This window comes from Rissa tridactyla, chromosome Z, assembly GCF_028500815.1.
Source record: "Rissa tridactyla isolate bRisTri1 chromosome Z, bRisTri1.patW.cur.20221130, whole genome shotgun sequence".
Taxonomy (NCBI): Eukaryota; Metazoa; Chordata; class Aves; order Charadriiformes; family Laridae; genus Rissa; species Rissa tridactyla.
The window spans coordinates 75,086,305-75,108,594 of NC_071497.1; the positions used below are offsets into that span (position 1 = coordinate 75,086,305).

Consider the following 22,290-nt stretch of genomic DNA (forward strand, 5'->3'; position numbering starts at 1 on the left):
TTATAGGTCTATGTCAGGGCAAAAACCTCCTTTTGTTTCCTTCAAAATGAGGAAATAGGGAGAAGAAATTCAGGCGTAGTCATGCAAGTTTGCTCAAGGCTCAGGAATGGCTTTTAACACTTAATTCGTTACACCTGCCTAACCTACATCAAAGCAACCACAAGACACAGTGACCTGAACCCCTGCCCACCCGAGCACCCTTGGGAGTCCCCAGGAAAGCAAGATTTGCAAAGCCCCAGGGTCAGAAAAGCTGAAATGTGGCATAAAGCCATATTCGGTGACCTTTGCCAGCTGCACTGGAGATGCTGCCTGGGATAATGCCTTATCCAGGCTACTCATTCCCCAGAGCCAAGGCAATCCTGATGAGGAGGACTGCCACAAAGGAAAATATGATGTGCAACTTGTTGTAGTTAAGAGAATCCCTGAAATAAAACTCATAGGAAAGCTGCAAACAGCTCCTTTGTAATCCCCTCCATCAGCTGTTCTCACCAAGCCTGGGCCCAGCTGAGAATGCAGCCCAAAGAATTACTCAAATTAATGGCATGTAAATTTTTTAAACAAAGCAATCTCTGTTCGTGGGTAGAGCTGGTCTGTGAGTTCCCCTCCTGCAGACAGCTTTAAAGGTAAATAACGTGATTATATTTTTAGAAAGAATGCGAAATATCAGAATAACATGGGGACAGTGTGTTCTTTACCCACCACAGACAAACTAGAACTTGACTTTTTGGAAGTTTTGCTCTTCAACATTTGCATGACTGCCATTGTCATACATTTAGAATTGAGCAAAATTAAATGACATTATTTTATAAGCTCACTTTCATTTTTCAATGGACAGAAGTCGTTGGCAGCTTGGAAAAGGACTTCCCATTTAGAAGTAACGTGGGAAGACAGATCCTGTTAATGCACCACCCCAGGAACTTCAATTTGTTGCGGAAATGATTTTTTAAAAAGTTTTCGTTAGTGATGAGAACAACCCCAAATGATACAATGCTGAACAACCTTATTTCCTCGCAGGGAGGGGGCAATTCAGAAACACATTACAGAGTAAAAATGCTGGAGGGAGCAGGCATGTGAAAACAACAGAAAATTTAACATATAAATACGTAAATGAGAGGTGGTAGATGACTACCCAGGGAGCGTAGAGACGAGGTGGGGAAGGGGGACGCTCAGAAGAGCCTGGCCAAGCTGGTTTCCCGAGGTGCCCTGAGCACCAGGCAGACTCTCAGAGCTGTTTCTGAACCAGGAGTTTATTTGGGTACCCTCGTTACCTTCCGAAGGAGCCGATTTCCTGCCACTGTCTGCAGGGGGAACCTGCTGGGATCAGGTGACTGGCTTTGGCAAGTGCTCCTCACAGGTGCTCGAGATTTTAAAAGAGAAAGGGAGAAGACTGCACAGAAGTGTCCTGGGGAAGGGGAAGATCCCCACAGCCTTTGGTGCTCTGTAATGGGTTGGGGCACAATGTTTGGGTTGCAGCTGGCCTTCTCAGAGGCCAATGTATTTTTCTGAGGTAAGTTAACTTGCACGTTTGGTAGCTTTATTTCTTCCATTCCAGAAAAGATGAACACGCTGACTGATGAAGTGGGGATCCGAAACTGGCCCTCAAATTCCAGGAAAAGGGATTCAAATCCCTTCCACGATGGGTTCAGCCCAGCACATCTGGCAGCTTGGGGAGCAAGCCCCAGGAAGGAGCACTCCCTGTCCATTACAAAGGACAGGACGTGGGACTATGTGGATATTTTGCTGATGCAGAACAGTGATTACATTCCAATTTGGGGGATGTAGGGCTTTTTTTGATGAGATGTTGAAGAATGTATTCCCATGTGCTCTGTGGGAATTAAAGCTCTTTTGGACTTCCCATCGGAGTTAAGACTCTGGCCTGGGGTCAAAACATCCCTTCCTCTCTGAGATGCACTATGCCAGTAAGTAGCTGCTTTTTGCCTCAGTCTGCTGTAAACTTCAGGGCGTGCTTGGAGGTAATCCTGCTGTTGCCACTGTAAATTCAGTTTTAAAATACTTTTTTTTTTTTTTTTACAGTGCTATTGTCTTTCTTTGTGCATTTTAATGCACTAGAGAGCATGGAGTTCTGTCCCAGTTTTCCCCCAACCCTAGATTTACACCAGTGCAATCTCCTGGGCTGTGCTTTTGGCCTATGCAGCTGAGGTCAGATGCAATGTAAAGGAATGATGTGGAAGCAGCTGTGGAGTGAAACGTGAGAGATCTTTTGCGTGGGATCCCATACCAGAATAGTCTTTGTTGTAAAACTACTCATGAAACCTAATCTCTGAGTTTTTCTTTTTTTTTTTTTGGGCAGAAGGTGATTAAATCCAAAAGACTTCTCATTCCTTGACACTGAAAATAGCAAAAATAATTTATTTCTGCATTAAAACAGTCACTCCATTTTATTTATATAAATGCTGTCTAACAACTCCATGTACTTCTTTCTCTTTCTTCTTTAGTTTTCCTACGTCTGGGTTTGGAGCAAGGTAAATAAAGTGAAGTATTACCACAAAAAGAGGGGGAGTGATATAAAAAGTGCTTATCATTAATATTTGAAGGAGCTATTCATTTTCACGTCCCACAGTCTATTGAAGTTTGTAAAGTGTGTTTTATTTTTGTAAAAATATTTCCCTAAAGTCTACTCTGTACGCAAATTGTCACCTGGGTTACCATTCGTCATTTAAATTGCTGGGTAGTCCTGCTGCACTGCCACAGGCAGTTCACAATATTTGCATTGTTCTGTACCCGCATAAAAGTTAAGCTTTTAAAAGTAACCTAGATACCTGGTAAACCTGGTGTTTATTTACAGCTCTGATTATACAGTGTCCAAAGACAACATTCCAGGGAGGCTGAGGCTGCAACACTTTAATAGGCATTGGGCAGAGGATTTCTTGTAGTGTATCAGCAGTCAAGTTTTACAGCATTGATAAAAATCCTCCAAGAAGAGTAGACTATATGGAAATATTTTTACAAAAAACCCCCATACTTTACAAATTTCAATAGAATTTTGTATATAATACTCCTCTAAAAATTGTATATAATGTTTATAAAATAAGAATTTGTGTATAATAATACTCTAAAAATTTAGAGTCATTTTAGAGGATTATTTTAATGAAAAGCCCTTTTTATGTCATTTTCCGTGCACATCTCCTGCTGTAAGTAAAACTCAGCATCTCGGTGCTTCGTTTAGATTTTACTTGAGTTTTCTTATGAGCATGCATGGATACAACATGGGTGCTTTGCAGCTGCATAAGAAGCAGCGTGAAGGTCGATTTAAACAAAGTGAGAACTTGACCAAACAACAGGAAACAGTCTTTGTAGTGATGCAAAAAAAGACATTGTTACCCAGAAATGAAATAATTCAGTGGTAAGCCAGTTACCTTGAGCCGGGCGCCACACACCAAAGGACAAGCCATGCAGAACACACTCCATTCGCACACAGGCCGCTGGTGCCATGCCAAGCGGCGGGAGAAGGAACCCAAGGAGGTGGCAGCACCCCCTCCCCCCACTCACGCGCTGCCGTCACCCGGGAAGCACCAAAAATTGGGCGCTCATCACCCACACGAGCACTGACAGGGGCGCTTCAATAGTGCCTCATGCTGTGGCGCACTGCTCCCAGCCCTGTGGCTGCCGACCCAAGCCCCTGCTCCCCATGTCCCCAGGCCTGCTGGTCCCCAGGCACTGACAGAGGCGCTTCAATAGCCCCCAATGCTGTGGAGCTCTGCTCCCAGCCCCATGGCTGCTGATCCAGGCCCCGGGCCCCCCAATTCCTGGCCCCCAGACCCCCAGGCAGTGACAGAGGCGCTTCAGTTGTGCTCAATGCCGTGGGGCTCTGCTCCCAGCCCCATGGCTGCTGACCCAGGCCCCAGGCCCTGGCCCCCAGACCCCCAGGCCCTGACAGAGGCGCTTCAATAGCACCCAGTGCTGTGGGGCTCTGCTCCCAGCCCTGTGGCTGCTGACCCAGGCCCCAGGCCCTGTCCCCCAGACCCCCAGGCACTGACTGAGGCACTTCAATAGTGCCTGGTGCTGTGGAGCACCACTCCCAGCCCTGTGGCTGCCGACCTGGGCCCCAGGTCTCCAGGCCCCTGGTCCCCAGGTGCTGACAGAGGCACCTCAATGGCGCCTGATGCAGTGGGGCACCATTCCTGGCCCTGTGGCTGCTGACCCAGGTGCCCAGGCCCCGACAGAAGCACTTCAGTAGCGCCCAATGCTGTGGTTCACCGCTACCGGCCCTGTGGCTACCGACCCAGGCCCGTCGGGGGTATAGGGAACAGCGCCCCCCTGCGCCCGGCCAATAAGAGGAGGGCGCGCTCGTGACTGACAGCGGCCGTGCCCAGTGAGGACGGGCGCGGCGGGGAGGCGGTGCCCGAGGACCGGCGGGCGGGCACCGGGCTGGGGGCGGGGTCACGTACGTGCGCCGGATACAACCGCCCGCGCTGCTGCTGCCGCCGCCGCCGCCGCGCTGAGGGGGAGTCCCGGGAAGTGGTGCCGGTGCTGCCGCCGGCTCCAGGGGCAGACGGGAGACGGCTGGAGCCATGTTGGGCAGCGGGGCCAAGGCGGCCAAGCCCTCCTTCGTGTCTTATATCAGCCCGGAGGTGCGGGGCCGGCGGGCGGCAGCCCGTAAGGGGGCCGTGGGGAGGCAGGCGGAGGGGCTGTCAGGCGGCGCGGAGCCCTCCCCGGGGCCGGGGGTCTCGTCAGGGCGCGGCCGTGCGGGCGGCGGGGCGGGGCCCCCTCGGCCCTCTCTGGGGTGTCTCCGCGGGCGCTGTGAGGAGGTTGGCGGTGGGACGGGGGCAGGGCGGGCTCGGTGTGGCCCTTCGGGGGTCTGGTGCCTCCAAGGTGCTTCCCCGAGAAGGAGGCGGAAGCTTCTTGCTTGTTGCTTCTGTAGAGAGCTTAAAAAAAAATTGGTAGTTGGCTGGTCAGTTTTAATCTTTTTTTTTTTTTTTAATTTTTTTTGGGGTCGTTACCTTTAATTGCTTTTATGAGCAGGAACCAGGTCATTCTGGTGGTTCGGCTTGTGAGGTGGGACTCGCCTGTCCCTTAACATCACTGCCGATGTGTCCTCTGCCCCTGCAAGCTGCTTGTTTTCCGTTCTGTCGCTGCAAAGCCCTGGCTCTCTTTTTCCTTAACAGCTCGATGTTGAACTCTTGGCTGTGCATGTCTTTCACATTGTTCTTCCTGTTGTCCTTTCACTTATTTATTGAAACTTACGTTGGCAGGCTGACTGAAGTGGCTTTAGACTCAGTTTACGGAGGTCATGTTGTTAGCAGATGGAATTAGTTCAGTATTATTATTCAGTATTCCTTCATTCTTATTCCTGGTAAACATCTGTTTTCTAGGAAAAACAGTCTTCATAAAAACTAGCCATTTGTGGGGTTGTTTTTTTTTTCCCCTCCATACTTCTCTGTAATCTGTGTCAAACTGGTTCTTCTTAATTGTTTAATTCTCTTGAGAGCTTCTTAAGGAAGAGATTTTTGGTTGTCTTGTTTATTAGTACAGAGTTAGTCAATGATAGGACCTTTGAGAATCTGCTGGTTTTATTTTTCACTAAATCTGAAATAACAACACAGAGTTATTATGGCCTAAGTCAGCTGTGCTGTTGAAAACTTATGTCCTTGTTTTGTGGTAGCAACTTTGGTTTTACACATTGTTCCGCCCTGGTGGCTTGTAATTTCATCAGTCTACTTTAAAAGCTTTCTATCTGCCTTGTATTTCCCAGTGAAAATGGATGTAAATGATAGGTGCAAATATTTCTGGAGTCAGTAAATATATCTCTGTGTGAAGTCAGTCTTTCTCCTTAGGAAAGTATGTTGTACAAATACACAGGAACTGAATTTTGTGAAGGTAAGAAATTCACTTGTTGGACATACTGAAAGACACTTCACTGTGTAAATAAGCATGCCGGATGATTAAAGCTTGCTGGGAAAAGTAGCCAGTGGGAAAAGGTGCAAGTCAACTATAGGCAGTGGAGTAAGATACCAAACAATAAAGAGCACTTTAACTTGATTATAACTACAGTAATGTAGCTCTTCAAGTATGATCCTGATGGCTGTAGGAAGAATAATGAAGGTATTTAATACTGGAAGATGAAGCTCTTAATGAAATATCCTGATGCAACTGTGCTTGCAGACATTCACTTTACTTATTCATGCAGCTTTTAACTATCTTCTTGATGCACGTAAATTTAAGAATTTCACGGGCTCTTGCAGCAGAAGCTTTGAAATATAGGCCTGACTTCTGCCATAGAATTGGTGTCTCTTTCACAGCTTCAAAAGCTCAGTGAAACAGGTCAGATTCCAGTAGCAAGTAAAGCAAGTTTAACTCCGCTCTGTTGGATATTGCTTTTTTTTTTTTTTTTGCAAAAAAAAAGGTGGTTACATAGGAAGCTGAAGACTTTAGTGGTTTTTATGAGGATTAAAAGTAAAACTCTAGATGTGTGATGAAACCTGTGATGCTAATTGGGGATGTGGAAAAAACATGTTGATTAGATATCCTAAAATAAGCAGAAGTGAGCATATCTTAAGGAACTGTATTCCATATGTGTGTGAGAAAAATAACTTTCTGAACACAAATTTCCACTACCTGTTAACTTTCATGTAGTTGAAATTTGTAATTGGGGCTAGACTGATGGAACAGTGGAGATACTTCAGTCCCTCTTATGTGCAAAATAGCTTTGTCAACTGTGAGCTTTCATCAATGTAGTGTAACTGCGATACTAGGGCAGACTAATATCCTCTCTTTTTGTGTAGCAGGTGCTTGAGGAAGAGCATAGGCGACAGTTGTGTTTAGTATCATGCTTCCTGTGGTATACCCTGTCAAAAGGTGGGAAACAGCAGTTCAGGGACTTCATGAGCTTGAGTTTACATCTAGATGGCATTTGAGTTAATGATGGACTTGTCTTGAACCTCTATACTTATGACTTGCAACAAGATTTTTTCTGTCAACTGCTGTGCAATACAGAGCAATATAGTAGTGTTATGCTGTAGTCCTCCTTGCTTGCAACCTCCAGAGTCAACGGGCTTGTCCTTGTTCACCTGGAAAGTTGTTTGAGACCTAAAGCTGCTGCTTCTAGATTAGGGGAGCGTTACAGTAAGAAAATGCAGAGCTGTGTTTTGTTCCAGCCTCAGGTTATTTAGTCCATCCTCAAATACCTGAAGGACACACTGTGTAATGTTCAGAAAAATAAAATTAAGCTAGCTTTAAACTGCTTTTGAGGTTTGTTTATTTGAATGTGAAAAGAAACAGGAACTCTATTCATGTTGATATATGGCAAGATAGAAGTAAGGAGTGAACAGAAAATGCTGTTTATTAAAGGAACAGAAGTTATTTCCGCTGTGAAACCCCAGAATGTCTGGAAAAGTGGTGTTTTTGACATATGACTAAATATAACCTAGTTATGCTCTGCTGTATGGAACCACAGATCAATCAATGGTCTGTTGAGAGCGAGACCGTAGGATGTTGATATTAGTGACACGCTTCCCCTCAGGACAGACTTGGCTTCTCTGCAGGAAGTGGGGTGAATACTCGTGTATAAAGTCAATGTTTTGACAGGTCTGATCATAGACTAGGAATAATTTGTCTATGGAGACATAGGAAAAAGAACCAGTGAATTACTTCATTATTTCTAATTCTAATATTTCAAAACTGAAAGTATTTACAAGGCAAACAAGCTGGATTATATTTTCCTTAAAAATCTTAATTTGAATAAAAAAGTAAATATTAAGCTTGATTTGAAGCTTGATGTTACTTTCTGCGCATGTATTCTTAAAAGTTAAATCCTTCATGTTAATGCTTATAGGATATTAGTTCTTCTGTTAGCCCTTAAACTTTAAAAGAGCTTGTTCTACTTCTTCCTGCTTTTCTCTGAAATCTGGAGTACACCTCAGGCTGCTGAGCTGTGGGGGTAACTTTCATATCTCTTGTGCTTTGTCTCTCAAACTATGCATTGCTTTAGCTCATAACCATTATAGATACTTGTTGCTTGTAAATCTTGGTACAATATTGTGTGTTCTGTAGTGGTCACTTTTAAAATAGTATGGCGCTCCTTCTAAATTGGGGCGATGGAATTGAAGGGTGGCATAAGGGATAGGAGTTACCAAAGTGAACAGCTGGGCTCTGGGCTGACGTGGGGGAAGCCGGGTGTTGAAGTCAGAGGAGATGGACAGGACAATGTAAGGAAAGAGGAAAGGATAAAAGATGAAAAGGACATGGAAAACATGCGCTATGATCTAATGGGCTATTGGATAATGGAGCCATGAAAGGAAGGAAAACAAGCACTTAGAGATTATTTTTAGCACTGTTATTAAAGTGTAGTAAGTATCTCTTCTGGATTGTATGGTATACAACATGGGATTGGGCTTGTTTGACCAAGAAATAGTCTTTCAGAAAATACCAAATATGTATTGTGGTTTGTTTCTGCATACAAAATATATCTATGCTAAGCAGTGCACAGGTATTTTCTCTTTTGCGTGCAATTCCAGTGGAACTCTTAGCTATAAGTTGGATTTATTTTTCTCAGGAATACTGTATTCACTTGCTGGAGCACCACAACTAACTTGCAAGTATTTCAGTGTACAGTTTGACTTTTTGAACTGATAAAGCTGTCTCAGCCCTTTGTTAGTCTTTTAGTGAAGTATAAGTAAGAAAAAACGGAGGTTCCCAGCAAACCTTGCCATGATGTAGAGCTTTCCTGTAGAGAGATTTCTTGTGGAAAACTATATAATAACAGTAGAATATCCTGTGTTCTCACAGCACTACTGTTTGCTGTCAGCCTTGAAAGAATGTATGTTTCAGCCAGTGCTCTTGAAACCCTAGAAGTGATAACTGGTTCCTTCATTACGCGAATCTAATAAACAATGTTTTTTCTAGCATGTGTACTAAAAAATCTTGTTTTCCATTGTTGGAATGAACCTCTAGCACAAATATCCAGCTATGGAAAAATGGAAACATTACCGTGGTGTAAGGTGGATTCAGCGCTCATAGCACATAATTTGCAGCAGCCGGCTGCATGCATGGTCTCTGCTGAGACTGATGAGCAATATCCAGTATCAATAGGCCTATATACGTATTTTGCAATACTGGTTTTAAAAAAACAAAATGATTTCTCTGACAAGAGTAATCTGGATGCTAGTATGCAGGGAATGTTTTTCACTTTTTACTTATTTTTAGTCCACAGTCATTTGCTTCCCTGTGGAGTGGGAGGTGAGGAATTGCTCTCAATAATGGCTCTAGGAGAAAAAGCAGGAAGTTAGGACCTTGTTAATATAGCATAATTGCTACTTGATCTTACTGCCTTAACTCGATGTTCCCTCACACGTGGTGGCTCTTTCATTTGGGAAAGACATGTCCCTCCAGACAGGCTTGAGGAATATATTTTATCCCCTTTACATGTTTTTTTTTTTTTTTTGGTGGGAGAGCTGAATGTAGTCCCTGTGTATTGCCAACTGTGCAGTTGTTCCCTGTAATTGGGTAAAAAACAAGAAGAAAAGAAGAGGTGAGCCTTTCCTTAAGTAAAACAGTTTTTCTATTGTGTTGTCTCCCCCCTGTTAAAGCAGAGATTCTGCAAGGGCATGGTGTGTCCATTCCCTGGCATTTCATGGTTTCGTAGTGCTATCAGCTGAAGTTTTGAACTAATGAGAAGGATGATGCATTTTGATTTAGTATAGGGTGACATGTCAGCCTGCAGTTTTGGTATGGTTTGTTACTCTCTACTTTTATAATTGATGATTTTGGGGTGTTGCTGTACCAGTTTACCCTGATAACCTGGAAAAAGTTATGTAGCACAAGGTAAGCACACAGCTGGGAAACATCTCTGAGTAAGAAGTTTCTAAAACCTTTGTTTCCATCATTCCTCACTTGCATGGTGTCCTATGGGTATCTGCTTTGAACTGTTGCTGGTAGTAGGGTTTCCTGTGTTGTATCTTGAGTAAGAAGTGCCAAGATGCTGCTTGTGGCATTCAGAACTGGGAAGCTACAGATGGAAGAAGTATCTGTCTAGAGCTGTGCATGGCTTTCAGTGGTCATACGTGGAAAGTGCTTAACTTCAACAAATAGTCAGAATGTGAAGTTTCCGGAGGTCTGAGTGGATTTAGTAGCTTGTGGAAAGGGAGAGACTTGCTTCTGCTGCTTCCCTTTCTTTTGTTTCTGTGCTCATCTGACCTGTTGATGAGCCAATTCTGCTAACAATAGGCAGTAACAACAAAACCAAATGTAGCACAAGAACAGACTTTCCGGCTGATCTTATGAACCAAATTACCTCACCATGCAGTCAGGCGAACACGGGCATAAAAGGAGTGGGTGGGTGAGTACAAACTGTATGACTGATTAAAGGGGGTGTTTGAGAAGCGTGTGTTTTAGTGTCAGCAGGCTCTTAAGTTAGGACTAGGATCTGTGGTGCCCCCAAACTGAAATCCATTAGAAAAATAAAGTTGAAACAGAGTGGAGGTATTAGCTAAGTTTATGGGTTCCTACACAAATTGCGCTGACTCATGGTGCGTTAACAACTTTTCTTCATGAAGACCTTTGCCTTCTCTCTTTAAAGAGCAAATGTAAAATGTGACATTAGTAGAATTTAATGTATTTTAATATCCTTCTTTGATAAATGAGTGCAGCAGCTTGGATTCTTCAGCAATGTTCGTGGCTTGCATTCTGGCTATCCCTAGTGTGTATGTCTTTAAAATATTTATGATTTTATTATGGGAGTATAAATGTTGACTTTCAAACAGAACTCTTCTGGGTACTCAGCTCTTGGAAGCTGTTATATGTTATAGGAATTCTGCCTATAGTAAGTACTTCAATGTCTGTGGGTTTTTGTCAATGAAGAGTGAAACTGGGTTTTGCAAGCTGATCTCTGTGTTTGACCGAGGTCTCTATTCTGCTGTGGTGCTGTTTAATTAAAATTCTAATTCCTTTCAGAAGATAACCAATTTAACTTGTAACCAAAACCCAAAGCACTTGTTTAAAATTATTTGCCTCTGTGCCTATGTGTTATAAAAGATTAATTGCATTTTAACAAACGGATGTAAGCTCAAAGAACTTCTCTGGGTTCAAATATTTTTTATTTTTGGTCTTATCTGCCAACACTAGTATAAACAGGTACTCATGGCAATAAGTATGAATGCTCAAGAAGTGCGTATACATAAACAGTAGTTATTACATGCCTTATAATATCTCCCAAAGTAAAAGTTACTGGGGAAACGCCTAGTGAGTATACTACTTTACTATTCTGTAGCACTGATAGTTGGCCTGTAATTTGTGAGCAGTGTTGCATTTAGTTGCACACAAATGGTGATAGTAGAAGGCATAGCTATAAAGGCACTAGTAGACCCAAAGTTTAGCTTAGTGCTGCCAGTGGTGAACAGACAGCATTGGGAAAACGTGTATGTATTTCTTCTCTGAATGCAGCAGTAGTGTTCAGTTTGAGCCATGTTTATGTAGTAATGTACTTAGCTGACAAGTGTGAACTTTGATTAAAATTTATTTTTACAACATCCAGACTTAGAAGTCGGATACAGCACATTGTATTTTGTTTTCTTAGGTGCCAGCTGTAGTTACAGATTTCTTTCTTTGCACCACCACCACTTCATTTTGTAACCTTTACCTCTTTTCAACCTGTCTTGAATGTCTCTGCTGTTCTCATGACAAGGTTTCCTGGTGGTTTTAGTTTTGCTATAGAGCCTTCGAGTTTTGTTTTAGATCTTCTGAGTGTTGAGTGCAAGTGTTTATATGAATGGCAAAGGGGGGTTATTTTTATGCTCTCAGGGGCTTTTGTTTCTCTGTATTTAATCCAGAAAAACTGTTATTGCTTATGTCTCCTTTTGATTGCTTGCCGTGATTTGCAATATCTGACTTTGGATGCTGGTGACAAACTAAAATTAGCTTGCTTGCTGCTGTGGCCCCAGGGAGGTTCCCAGTTAACTAATAGTTTTCCAGAAAGACCCCAGTGCATGTGAAATGATTTGGAGGAGGAAGTTCTGAACTGGCTGAGCAGGAAGGGTGTAGCATGTCCTCTAGTTTAATAGTATTTCAGCTGAAGATTTTAGCCCAACTATCAGTGCCTCAAGGCTAGAATAAGTGATACTGAGAGTTTAATAGGTTTGTTTTGTGCAATCTGGGTCCTAACTAAAGGATATCCTGTGACTGGTTTTACCTCTTGGCTCTGAGATTCTGAAATCCCTTTCCCTATAAGGTAGTACTGTTTGAGTAACTTTTGTACTTTGATTGCAGTAAGACATGTAAGAAAATCAGAAACAGATAATGAAGGATGAGGCTTGAAAAATTGTGAAGGGTACATTAGAAACAAATATTAAGTCATATGTGGAAAAGTTTATGAATGAACTCTGGGAGATGGTGTTGTAATACTAAGCTTATGCTTATCCATTTGCATGTGCTGAGAGAACTTAAAAAATATTGGTAATGCTTTATTTCTGTCTGTTAAATATACAAATAATGCATTTCCTTTTGTGTTCACAATTGCATGTAACTGACACTGGGTGTCAAACCATTGGCTTAATTATGTAGTTAGTAGACTACTTACCTTTAGCAGAAGGATCATAATGCAAACTTGTTATCCTTAAGTTAGGAAGTTTTTTCCTTAGTTTTATTTTGCCTATTTGCTAGAATGTAAGAAATTTAAGAGGGAGGGTTCTTTTTTTTTTTTTTTACAGCATGTGTTGAAGGCATGACCTTTGCAAAGTGATAATTATTCTTTCTCTCTTTAGGAAATACACATAAAGGAACCCACAGAAAAGGAAGTAAATCCTCACTTATTACCAGGTAACTGTTGTAGATTGTATTATTAGAATTAAATAATAAAAAAGAAAAATCATGTAAACAATATTTAAATATTCCCATATCTGTGCAGAAACACTTATATGACATCAGTGTCCCAAGTAGTAAAATAGAGGTTTTGGTGTAACAACCCATGCAGGTTGAAATGTTTTAAATACCAGTTCTGCATGGGTTGTTGAAAACAGTTGAAACATTGAAATTTTTATAGAGTACAGTATCTTCCGGTAAGCTGTCCGTGGAGAACTGTCTGTACTTCAGTATGCCCTCTGTCTTAAAAGATGAAGTTAGGCGTTTGCTTGTTTGGGAACTGAAGATCAAGAACTAGTGGAAACTTACTTCCTAGCTGCTTTGCTTCTGCTATGAGTTACTTAGGCCTTTGATGCCTCATTCCCTGTTAAGATTTATTTTTTTTTAATTTACAACTCCTTATTGTTAAAAAAATGTTTTCCAAGATCAGGAAAGATGAAATTACTAAGATAAAATATAAGTAAAAGCTTAGAATAAATGAGTATTGTTCTGTTGGGTTTTCTGCACCTTATAGGAAAGACCAGAAGTCTGGCTGATTATACCTATGAAAACCTGTTTTTACTTTCTTAAAGTTCAGTTCCTGCTTTTTTTAAGATTTGAACTTCATTGACCATCATTTATACAAACTTCTGTTTAAGAACTTTAAAATAGCCTTAGGACTTGTGAAATAAGCAACAACTCCAGTCAAAGCTATGAAAAATTAACTAAGATGAACTTGTAATAACTGACTCAAATGTTTCAGCATTGTTAGAGTTTAGCAGTTAGGAAAATTGGATTAGTTTTCAACTTGTTTATTGACTGTATTAACTACTTTACGGTGGGCTTTGGTGGTGTTTTTTTTTTTTAATACATACTCCTATGATTGCTCTTTGCAACTCCAGGCATTGTTCTCCTACCACCTAGAGTAGGCCATGATACAGTTCTGTACCTCTGGTTACAGAACTCCTAAATGTGTGCAGTTGAACAGTGTTCAGTCCATCTTGGATAGTGTTAATAACCTGAAAGGCTCCTAGTGTACTGATCCCAGGAGCTGCCTTTTAATCTTTTTGTATAACAGCGATGAAATATCTTCAGGCATACAACTATGAGAATCTGTCAGGAAGTTAATGCTGAGTTTCAGATAACAGTTGAAATAATTCAATTACAAATGTCAGTTATGTTGCAAGTCAGTGTTTCTTTTATACAGGTGAATTGCTGCTTTGCGAGGCAAACATGGTATACAAGTATGTACAAGAAGATGGATCAAATCGTGGCACCTATGGGAAACTTGTATGCACAAACTTCAAGATTGCTTTCCTTGATGATGATTCTGCTTCAGATGATAATGTAGGAAGACAAGTCTTCTAATTATGATCAAACGGGCTCTTAAGACATACACTGTTTCTAACTAAATCTTACGTTTCCCTTGCATAAGGATACAGAAAAAATGTAGATTTATAAAAAGTTTTAATGGCTGCTCACTAATTCTAGTCAGTCTGCATTTGCTTGGTCTATGCAGATCCTTCTTCAAGCTCTAATGACTAAGTAAAAATGGTGCTAGCCTATATGTGGACGCTTGTATTAGGCATAGTTTATAACTCTTTATATCTTGTGAGTTGGTAATTTTGTGAGGCTTAAGTTAAAAGAATTAATTGTTCTGAAAAAAAATCAACACTTTGTTTACATCTGATTTCTGACTACTTATCTAGTAGCAATTGCAAGAGTGTGAATGTCAAACATACTTATAAAGTTGTATAACACCTGTGTGACTTTGGGCTACATCTGCAGAACCATTGCAGGGCTACACAAGACAGAGTAAGCTGATGTTCAGTGGAAATGCTCTAGATAATTGTTTGTTTGGCTCAGTAAAGCTCTGAATTATTCCGTTCAAAGTCAGGTGTTGACTGCAAAGATTTAAAAACCTGGTATTATTGAGTTGACAACATCAAAAAAGCTAAAAAGCCCACAGATCTTAGAAATTAGTTGAATCTTGTTTCCTTTTAGATGCTCAAATTGAGCTGTCAAAGGGAAATAATAATGCCACATCTTTTTTGACGTGCTAAGCATCTGAAGCGGTCTGGTCCACTTAGGTAATAAAAGTGGAGGGCCTGTTATATCGTTCTTGAGTGCAAGGTGATCTTGACAGTGAAGAAGAATGAGAATATGATTTGACACATTTTGATTGTAGTCAGAAGCTTCTTGGGGTAAAATGTCATGGAGTTTAAATGTTAAATTAAGGCTTCTGCAGCCAAATATGGATTTCTGGACCTTCTGGAATTAATTTGGACAAAGCTGCAGAGCCCTTTCCACAGATCACATGAGATTTAGGCTAAACTTGGTAGCGACCATGCTCATTTCTGTTCTATCACTAACCTGAAATCTTGGGTTGATAGTATGCCAAGTCAGCCTGATTTCTCTTAACAAAAGTTCAGTATTAGCCACCTGATTCAGAGTAGTGCAGACCTGGAAATAACTTGAGTGAGGTTAACTCTGTTCACAGCTGTCTTCACGTAAAATGTAATTTGCTGATGTAATGTACATCAGCCTTCTGGTAATAATATTTAACATAACAATGTTTAATCGAGGCATCACTCAAATGTCATTTTTAACTCTGAACTCTTGGAAGGGAGCCCTAAATCACTTCAAGTTTCACAAAACAGTAGATAAGAGAATTGGGCTGAGTGTGTCTTCATTTTACCCAGTGATAAATCTGGCTGTTGTGTTGGAATGTTCTTGGGATACTTGTTCTTTTAAGAGACTTTCTATTTCCTGCCAGGTTCCCATAGCAAGGAAACCTGTAATAAAAGGGCTTGAATTACATCAAGTTACTGTATTTCCTGTTTACTGCAATGATTCTGGTTTGAAAAGTGACTCAGTAGGAATGCATGCTTTGAAGCTATTTGAAAAGTAACAACTCTGTCTACATTTCAAGCATGGCTGAGACTTAAATGAAACTGGATCTGCAGTTTATAAATTATGCCTGTGTAACCTGCGCCTGTTAAAAACCTAACTGTTTTTCAGCGTTCTACCTTACACAGTTTAATAAGAATAAGAATTAATGCTTATATTAAAATATGTATGGAATACATCTTTTAGTTGTGAGAAGGTGCTACTGCTTCGCAGTGTGAGATTTCTAAGAATTTTTTTCATGTTCTAGGAGCCACAATTTAAGAATAAGATCATAGGAGAAAATGACATAACCCTGCAATGTGTAGATCAAATCTATGGCGGTAAGTCAGCTTTCTCCTCTTCATTTAACATGCCTCGCACTTCTGAGTGTCTTATAGTGCTGGTGCTCTTTGTTTGTACACATTTGTACCTCCTTTCTAGAAAACTGACAGAGATGGAAACCAGGATTGGGTAGTCTGGAAAAAACAGCTGCAGTTATATTTAGCGATGAAATGACAGATAAGAGATCTGTTTGAATCCTGTCTTATCTCTCAAGCTTGTCAAAGCTACATTTTGATTAATTACTGGCTGGGACAGACAAAACAACTCCTTTAAAATGCCACAATTCAAAGCAAAGCAGAGTGTAAAGTCTGTGATTAAGATTGGTGCACCAGGAACTTCCAGTGTATCAACTTTTTCTATAAATATGCAGGTATTCACTTCATTTGAGCAACAGTACTACAGAGCAGTACAGGTACCAGATTCCCAAACTGTACCTTTTGTTTGTCTAAGGGAACTTTGTTTTATGAGATTTGTGATGTCTTCAAAATATTGAAGGAGATGGAAAACGAAGTTTTAATTTACAAGTAAATTGATGAGCATTTTGCAGCAGCGCCTGCGGGTATGCCTATAAAAAGGTAAATGAGAATGGGGCTGGTAATTTGTGCATAGTGGGGAAGGCTTTGAGAAGCCTGACTTTGGACTAGTGTTAGAGTATTCAGAGTATTCATGACCGGTGGTTTGGATTTGTGAAGGAGTGGACTAGGGAGACACTAGTGGAAGTTGATTTTGAGAAACTATTTAGTTTCATATATGATGGCCTAGCTGGCAGCACTTGAAGTTGTGAAATGATACGTCCTCAAACAGAATTGAACAAAGGCCTTTCTTGGGGATTTTATGGTAGTTTAAAAATATTTTTTTTTTTAGGAACTTAAAAATATCTCAGTTGTTTGGGGAATTTCCCTTGGGCACTGGGACAGAACTACTAAATTAAATTCTTTATGCATCTCAGAACTTTGAACTTACTAGGCAGTCAGAATGTGAACAGAAATAATCGCTGAGTAGCTGCCTGGCTGCAGTCTTGGTTTTTACCTTGCAGGAAGTAGTTTGAGTGGGTTTAAGAAAAATTTCAGTGTATTAGCACAAGAGCTTGCCAGTTGGTGTTGTAGGATGCTTGTTTCCACTTGCTAAAACTTGGGCTTGAATTAGTTTCTTGAGAGTTTTGAAAAGTCAAGCAGGGATAGCTTTACCAACTGATGGCAAAGTTCTTTTTGATATTTACTTAGACTTTTGAATTTTCAGTTTATGATGAGAAAAAGAAACTTCTAACTGGACAACTGAGAAAATACCCAGAGAAGCTAATTATCTACTGTAAAGATCTTAGAGTATTTCATTTCTGCCTGAGATACACAAAAGAAGAGGAAGTGAAAAGAGTAAGTATAGTAACTTAATTTGTTTGTCTTTAAGCTTAGTGTTGGATATTTAGCTGTGGGGATGAATGAAGGATGACATTTACCTTGAGAGGTCCCTTAAACTTGAAGTGTTTTCTGATTGAGAGAGAAGGTAAAAGACTTTGATTTCTAGCTAACCTTAATCATTAAACCTTGTTATGTATAACAGTTAAAAAGATCAGATGCACTGTCTCTTCAAAGAAAACTGGAGCTGGAGAGTACTATTATGAAATTAGCTTCAGCTCAGGCAAACTTGTAAAGCTGTTCTATTTGTAATATGTAATTTTATTACATTTTAGATGTCAGTCTTTTTCATACGAAAGCAGTTATTTTCATAGAATCATAGAATGGTAAGAGTTGGAAGGGGCCTTAAAGATCAAGTAGTTCCAACTACCCCTGCCATAAGCAGGGATACATCCCACTAGACCAGATTGCTCAAGCCCACATCTAATCTGGTCTTGAACATCTCCAGGGATAGGACATCCACAGTGTCTCTGGGCAACTTGTGCCAGTGTCTCACCACCCTCATCGTGAAAAATTTGTTCCTAATGTCTAATCTAAATCTCCCCTTTATCAGTTTAGAACCATTGCCCCTTGTTCTATCACTACACTCTCTGATAAAGAGTCCCTCCTCATCTTTCCTGTAGGCCCCCTTTAAGTACAGGAAGACTGCTATAAGGTCTCCCCAGAGCCTTCTCTTCTTCAGGCTGAACAACCCCAACTCTCTCAGCCTGTTTTCATAGGAGAGGTGCTCCAGCCCTCTGATCATCTTTGTGGCCCTCCACTGGACCCGTTCCAACAGGTCTATGTCTTTCCTGTGCTGAGGGCTCCAGAGCTGGACACAGTACTCCAGGTGGGGTCTCACCAGAGCGGAGCAGAGGGGCAGAATCACCTCCTTCAACCTGCTGGCCACGCTGCTTTTGATGCAGTCCAGGATACGATTGGCTTTCTGGGCTGCAGGTGCACATTGCTGGCTCGTGTTGAGCTGCTTGTCCACCAACACCCCCAAGTCCTTCTCAGGGCTGCTCTCAAGCCATTCTCTGCCCAGCTTGGGATTGCCGTGACCCAGGTGCAGGACCTTGCACTTGGCCTTGAGAACTTTGTGAGGTTCGCACAGGCCCACATCTTAAGCCTGTCAGGGTCCCTCGGCATCCCTTCCCTTTCCTTCAGTGTGTTGACTGCAGCAGATAGCTTGGTGTCATCGGCAAACTTGCTGAGGATGCACTCGATCCCACTGTCGCCAACAAATATGTTAAACGGCACTGGTCCCAGTACTGGCCCCTGAGGAACGCCACTCATCACCAGTTTCTATGTGGACACTGAGACATTGACCGCAACTCTTTGAATGTGGCCATCCAACCAATTCCTTATCCACCAAGTGGTCCATCCGTCAAATCGTCTCTCCAATTTAGAGACAAGGATGTTGTGCAGTACAGTGTCAAATGCTTTGCACAGGTCCAGGTAGATGATGTCAGTTGCTCTTCCCTTGTCCACCAACAGTGTAACCCTGTTGTAGAAGACCACCAAATTTGTCAGGCACAATTTGTCTTCAGTGAAGCCATCTTGGCTATCATCAATCACCTCCTTATTTTCCATGTGCATAGTTTCCAGAAGGATCTGCTCCATGATCTTGCCAGGCACAGAGATGAGACTGACCAGCCTGTAGTTCCCCAGATCTTCCTTTTTTCCCCTTTTTAAAAATGGGGGTTATGCTTCCCCTTCCCCAGTCAGTGGGAATTTCACCGGACTGCCATGACTTCTCAAATATCATGGATAGTGGCTTAGCACCTTCATCTGCCAGTTCCCCCAGGACCCATGGATGTATCTCATCAGGTCCCATAGACTTGTGTACCTTTAGGTCCCTTAGATGATCTTGAACCTCATCTTCTCTTACAGTGGGTGGGTCTTCATTCTCCTAGTCCCTGCCTTCACCTTCTGTGACTTGGGTGGTGTGGCTAGAGCACTTGCCAGTGAACAGAAGCAAAAAAGTCATTGATCATTTCAGCCTTGTCCATATCCCAGGTGACCAGGTCTCCTGTTTCCTTCTGGAGAGGGACCACATTTTCCCTAGTCTTCCTTTTATCACTGATGTACCTATAGAAGCTTTTCTTGTTGACCTTGATGTTCCTGGCCAGATTTAACTCTACCTGGGCTTTAGCTTCCCTAACCTGATCCCTGGCTACTCACTTTGTATGTATTCCTCCCAGGCTACTTGTCCTTGCTTCCACCCTCTGTAGGCCTCCTTTTTCTGTTTGAGTTTGTCCAAGAGCTCCTTGTTCATCCATGCAGTCTTCCTGGTGTTTTTGACTTCCTCTTTCTTGTTTGTCCCTGCCCTCGCTTTAATCCTGACCCATAAGCTCTTGGTCGGCTCCTCATCCATCCCCAGGCAGAGCTCCATGCACTCCAGCTGGTCATTTACATAGAGGGTGACACACCTTCCTTGTCTCCCCTGCTTGTTCCTAAGCATCCTATATCCTTCCATTCCAACATTCCAGTCATCAGAGACACCCCACCACGTCTCCGTGATGCCAGTAAGATACCCCTGCAGGTGTGCTCACATATCTACCTCCTCTTGTTTATTCTCCATGCTATGTGCATTTGCATACAGGCATTTAAGTTGGGCCCCTGCTAACTTTCTCATAACTTGAGTTCTTTTGTGTTGTGGTTTAACCCCAGCTGGTAGCTAGAACCACACAGCTGCTCCCTCACTCCCCCCAGTTGCTATTGAGGGGAGAGAATCAGAAGAGTAAAAGTGAGGAAAAACTTGTGGGTTGAGATAAAGACAGTTTAATAGGTAGAGCAAAAAGCGTGCACACAAGCAAAGTAAAACAAGGAATTCCCATTGGCAGGCAGGTGTTCAGCCATTTTCAGGAAAGCAGGGCTCCATCATGCATAGCAGTTACTTGGAGAGACAAATGCCATAAGTCTGAACATCTCCCCTTTCCTTCTTCCCCCAGCTTTATACACTGAGCATTTATACCCTTTGGTCAGCTGGGGTCAGCTGTCTCCTCACAACTTCTTGTGCCCCGAAATCTGCTTGCTGGTGGGGTGGTGCGAGGAACAGAAAAGGCGTTGATTACCTATCAAAAACCAAAACCACACTGCACTATTGAAAGTATTTCTTATCCCAAATCCAAAACATAGCACTATACCAGCTGCTAGTGTAACAAAGTTAACTCTATCCCAACTGAAGCCATGACATTTTCACAGGTTAATCTGAACTCCAAGCTAGGAGTCTACTACCTTTATTTAAATAATAAGAGTCATTCTTGAAGTTGAACATGTATAATGCTTCTCATTAAGCCAAGTAGATATAGTGTCTTGGAGACAACAGAGAAAGCTTTCTAAAAGACAGTTTTCAGCTGTTGGGGATGGAATCCATTGAACCGTTATGTTTAAAACCTGGTGTGTGTGTGAAAAATCATCTCTTTTTACACTGACAGTCTTAGTCTGTGTTTTGGTGTTAATTTTTGGTCCTTTCCTAGATCGTCAGTGGTATAATTCATCATAGCCAGACTCCTAAGCTGCTTAAACGCTTGTTTCTGTTCTCTTATGCATCAGCAGCCCCAAACAATACAGGTAAATGTTTTTCTATTTTTTGGTTTGTATTTCTTTTGCATACAGTTAGTTCCTTAAGCAGTCTGGGACACTTAGTAGCTGAGTTTGTGCTCAGCTTATGTCTCTGCCCTGCTGGCAGATAGACTCAGAAGATTCATTATTCTCTTGTTATATGTTGTTAGACTTGTTGCTAAAAATCTCTAAATTGTCTGCTGTTGGTTTCTGTGTCCTTCATTATAGCTGCACGGAAATTTTCCAAGCAGGAGTAGCATCACTGGGTTGAAAACTTATTGTGATCAATATGTGCAAATGCTTTTCATGTGCTTCTGCTAGACTGCTCTCATCTAGAAAATATTTTGCTTATTTTATCAATGCGTTTTTTCTGTTCTGTTGCAGTGAACCAAACTTCCTGCTCTTAATTCTTAAATGATTACATTTTCAGTGGCATCTGACAAAGTATTTCCCTTTTTGCTCTTATTTGCAAGTGATCTGCATCTCCTAGGCAACTACAAAAAAAAAAAGCATAGGTTTGCATAGCAAGATTCCAGTAGACATCTGACTTCCTCTTATAGCTAACTTATTACATAATCTTCCCACTTGATCAAGCTTGGCTGAATAATATAGTAAGCTGCAAAATTCAAGATAAAAAGTTGTCAGTGCACTTTTTAGCATTTTACAGTTTAGACTTCAACTGAAGTAATAGTGCTGTTTTGAATTAGGAACCTGATTCTTGGTGCACCAGGAATGCCTATTCTTTTCACAGAGGAAAGTTTTGATGTACCCAAGGTATTAATTGTACACTTATCAAAATATGTCAAGGCACTACAGAATCACTGAGGTCAGAAGAAACCTCTGGAGATCATCTAGTCATGTTCCGGTCCATCTGCCCCTGTTCAGAGTATCGTTAAGTACCACAAGTTTACTTGGGTCATATCCAGTTGGGTTTTAAATATTTCCAAGGATTGAGATTCCGCAACCTCTCTGGACACCCTGTTTCATTATTTGACCATCCTCATAGTGAAAAAGTTTTTATTATTATGTTTAAATGGGATTTGCTGTAGTTCAGCTTGTACATGCCGCCTTTTGTCGTGTCACTGGATACCTCTGAGTCTAGATCCATCTCCTTTACTCCCCTCCCCTGCTTCAGCCCCCACTCAGGTGTTTATACACACTGGAAAGATTTCTTGCCCCTCTGAACCTCTGCTGAGCCTCTCTTCTTGGGGCTGAATGATCACAGCAGCTCTCAGTCTCTCCTCATATCAGGTGCTTTAAGCCCTTTAATGGGCCTTCGCTGGACTTGGTCCAGCAGGCCTGTGCCTGTCTT

The 22,290-nt window shown here is 41.7% G+C and overlaps 1 protein-coding gene across 3 annotated transcripts in view; it reads left to right on the plus strand.

Annotated features, from left to right (window-relative positions):
• Positions 1-4,438: 4,438 nt before the first annotated feature.
• The window catches only part of MTMR12 (myotubularin related protein 12), a 38,152-nt gene continuing 20,300 nt past the window's right edge, over positions 4,439-22,290 (plus strand). For all 3 annotated transcript variants that reach the window (XM_054185557.1, XM_054185558.1, XM_054185556.1), the window contains exons 1-6: positions 4,439-4,592; positions 12,714-12,768; positions 13,997-14,136; positions 15,947-16,019; positions 17,260-17,390; positions 20,894-20,987. In XM_054185557.1, the coding sequence (XP_054041532.1) occupies positions 4,533-4,592; positions 12,714-12,768; positions 13,997-14,136; positions 15,947-16,019; positions 17,260-17,390; positions 20,894-20,987 (553 nt within the window). In that variant the 5' untranslated portion in view covers positions 4,439-4,532. The remainder of the gene's footprint in view (positions 4,593-12,713; positions 12,769-13,996; positions 14,137-15,946; positions 16,020-17,259; positions 17,391-20,893; positions 20,988-22,290) is intronic.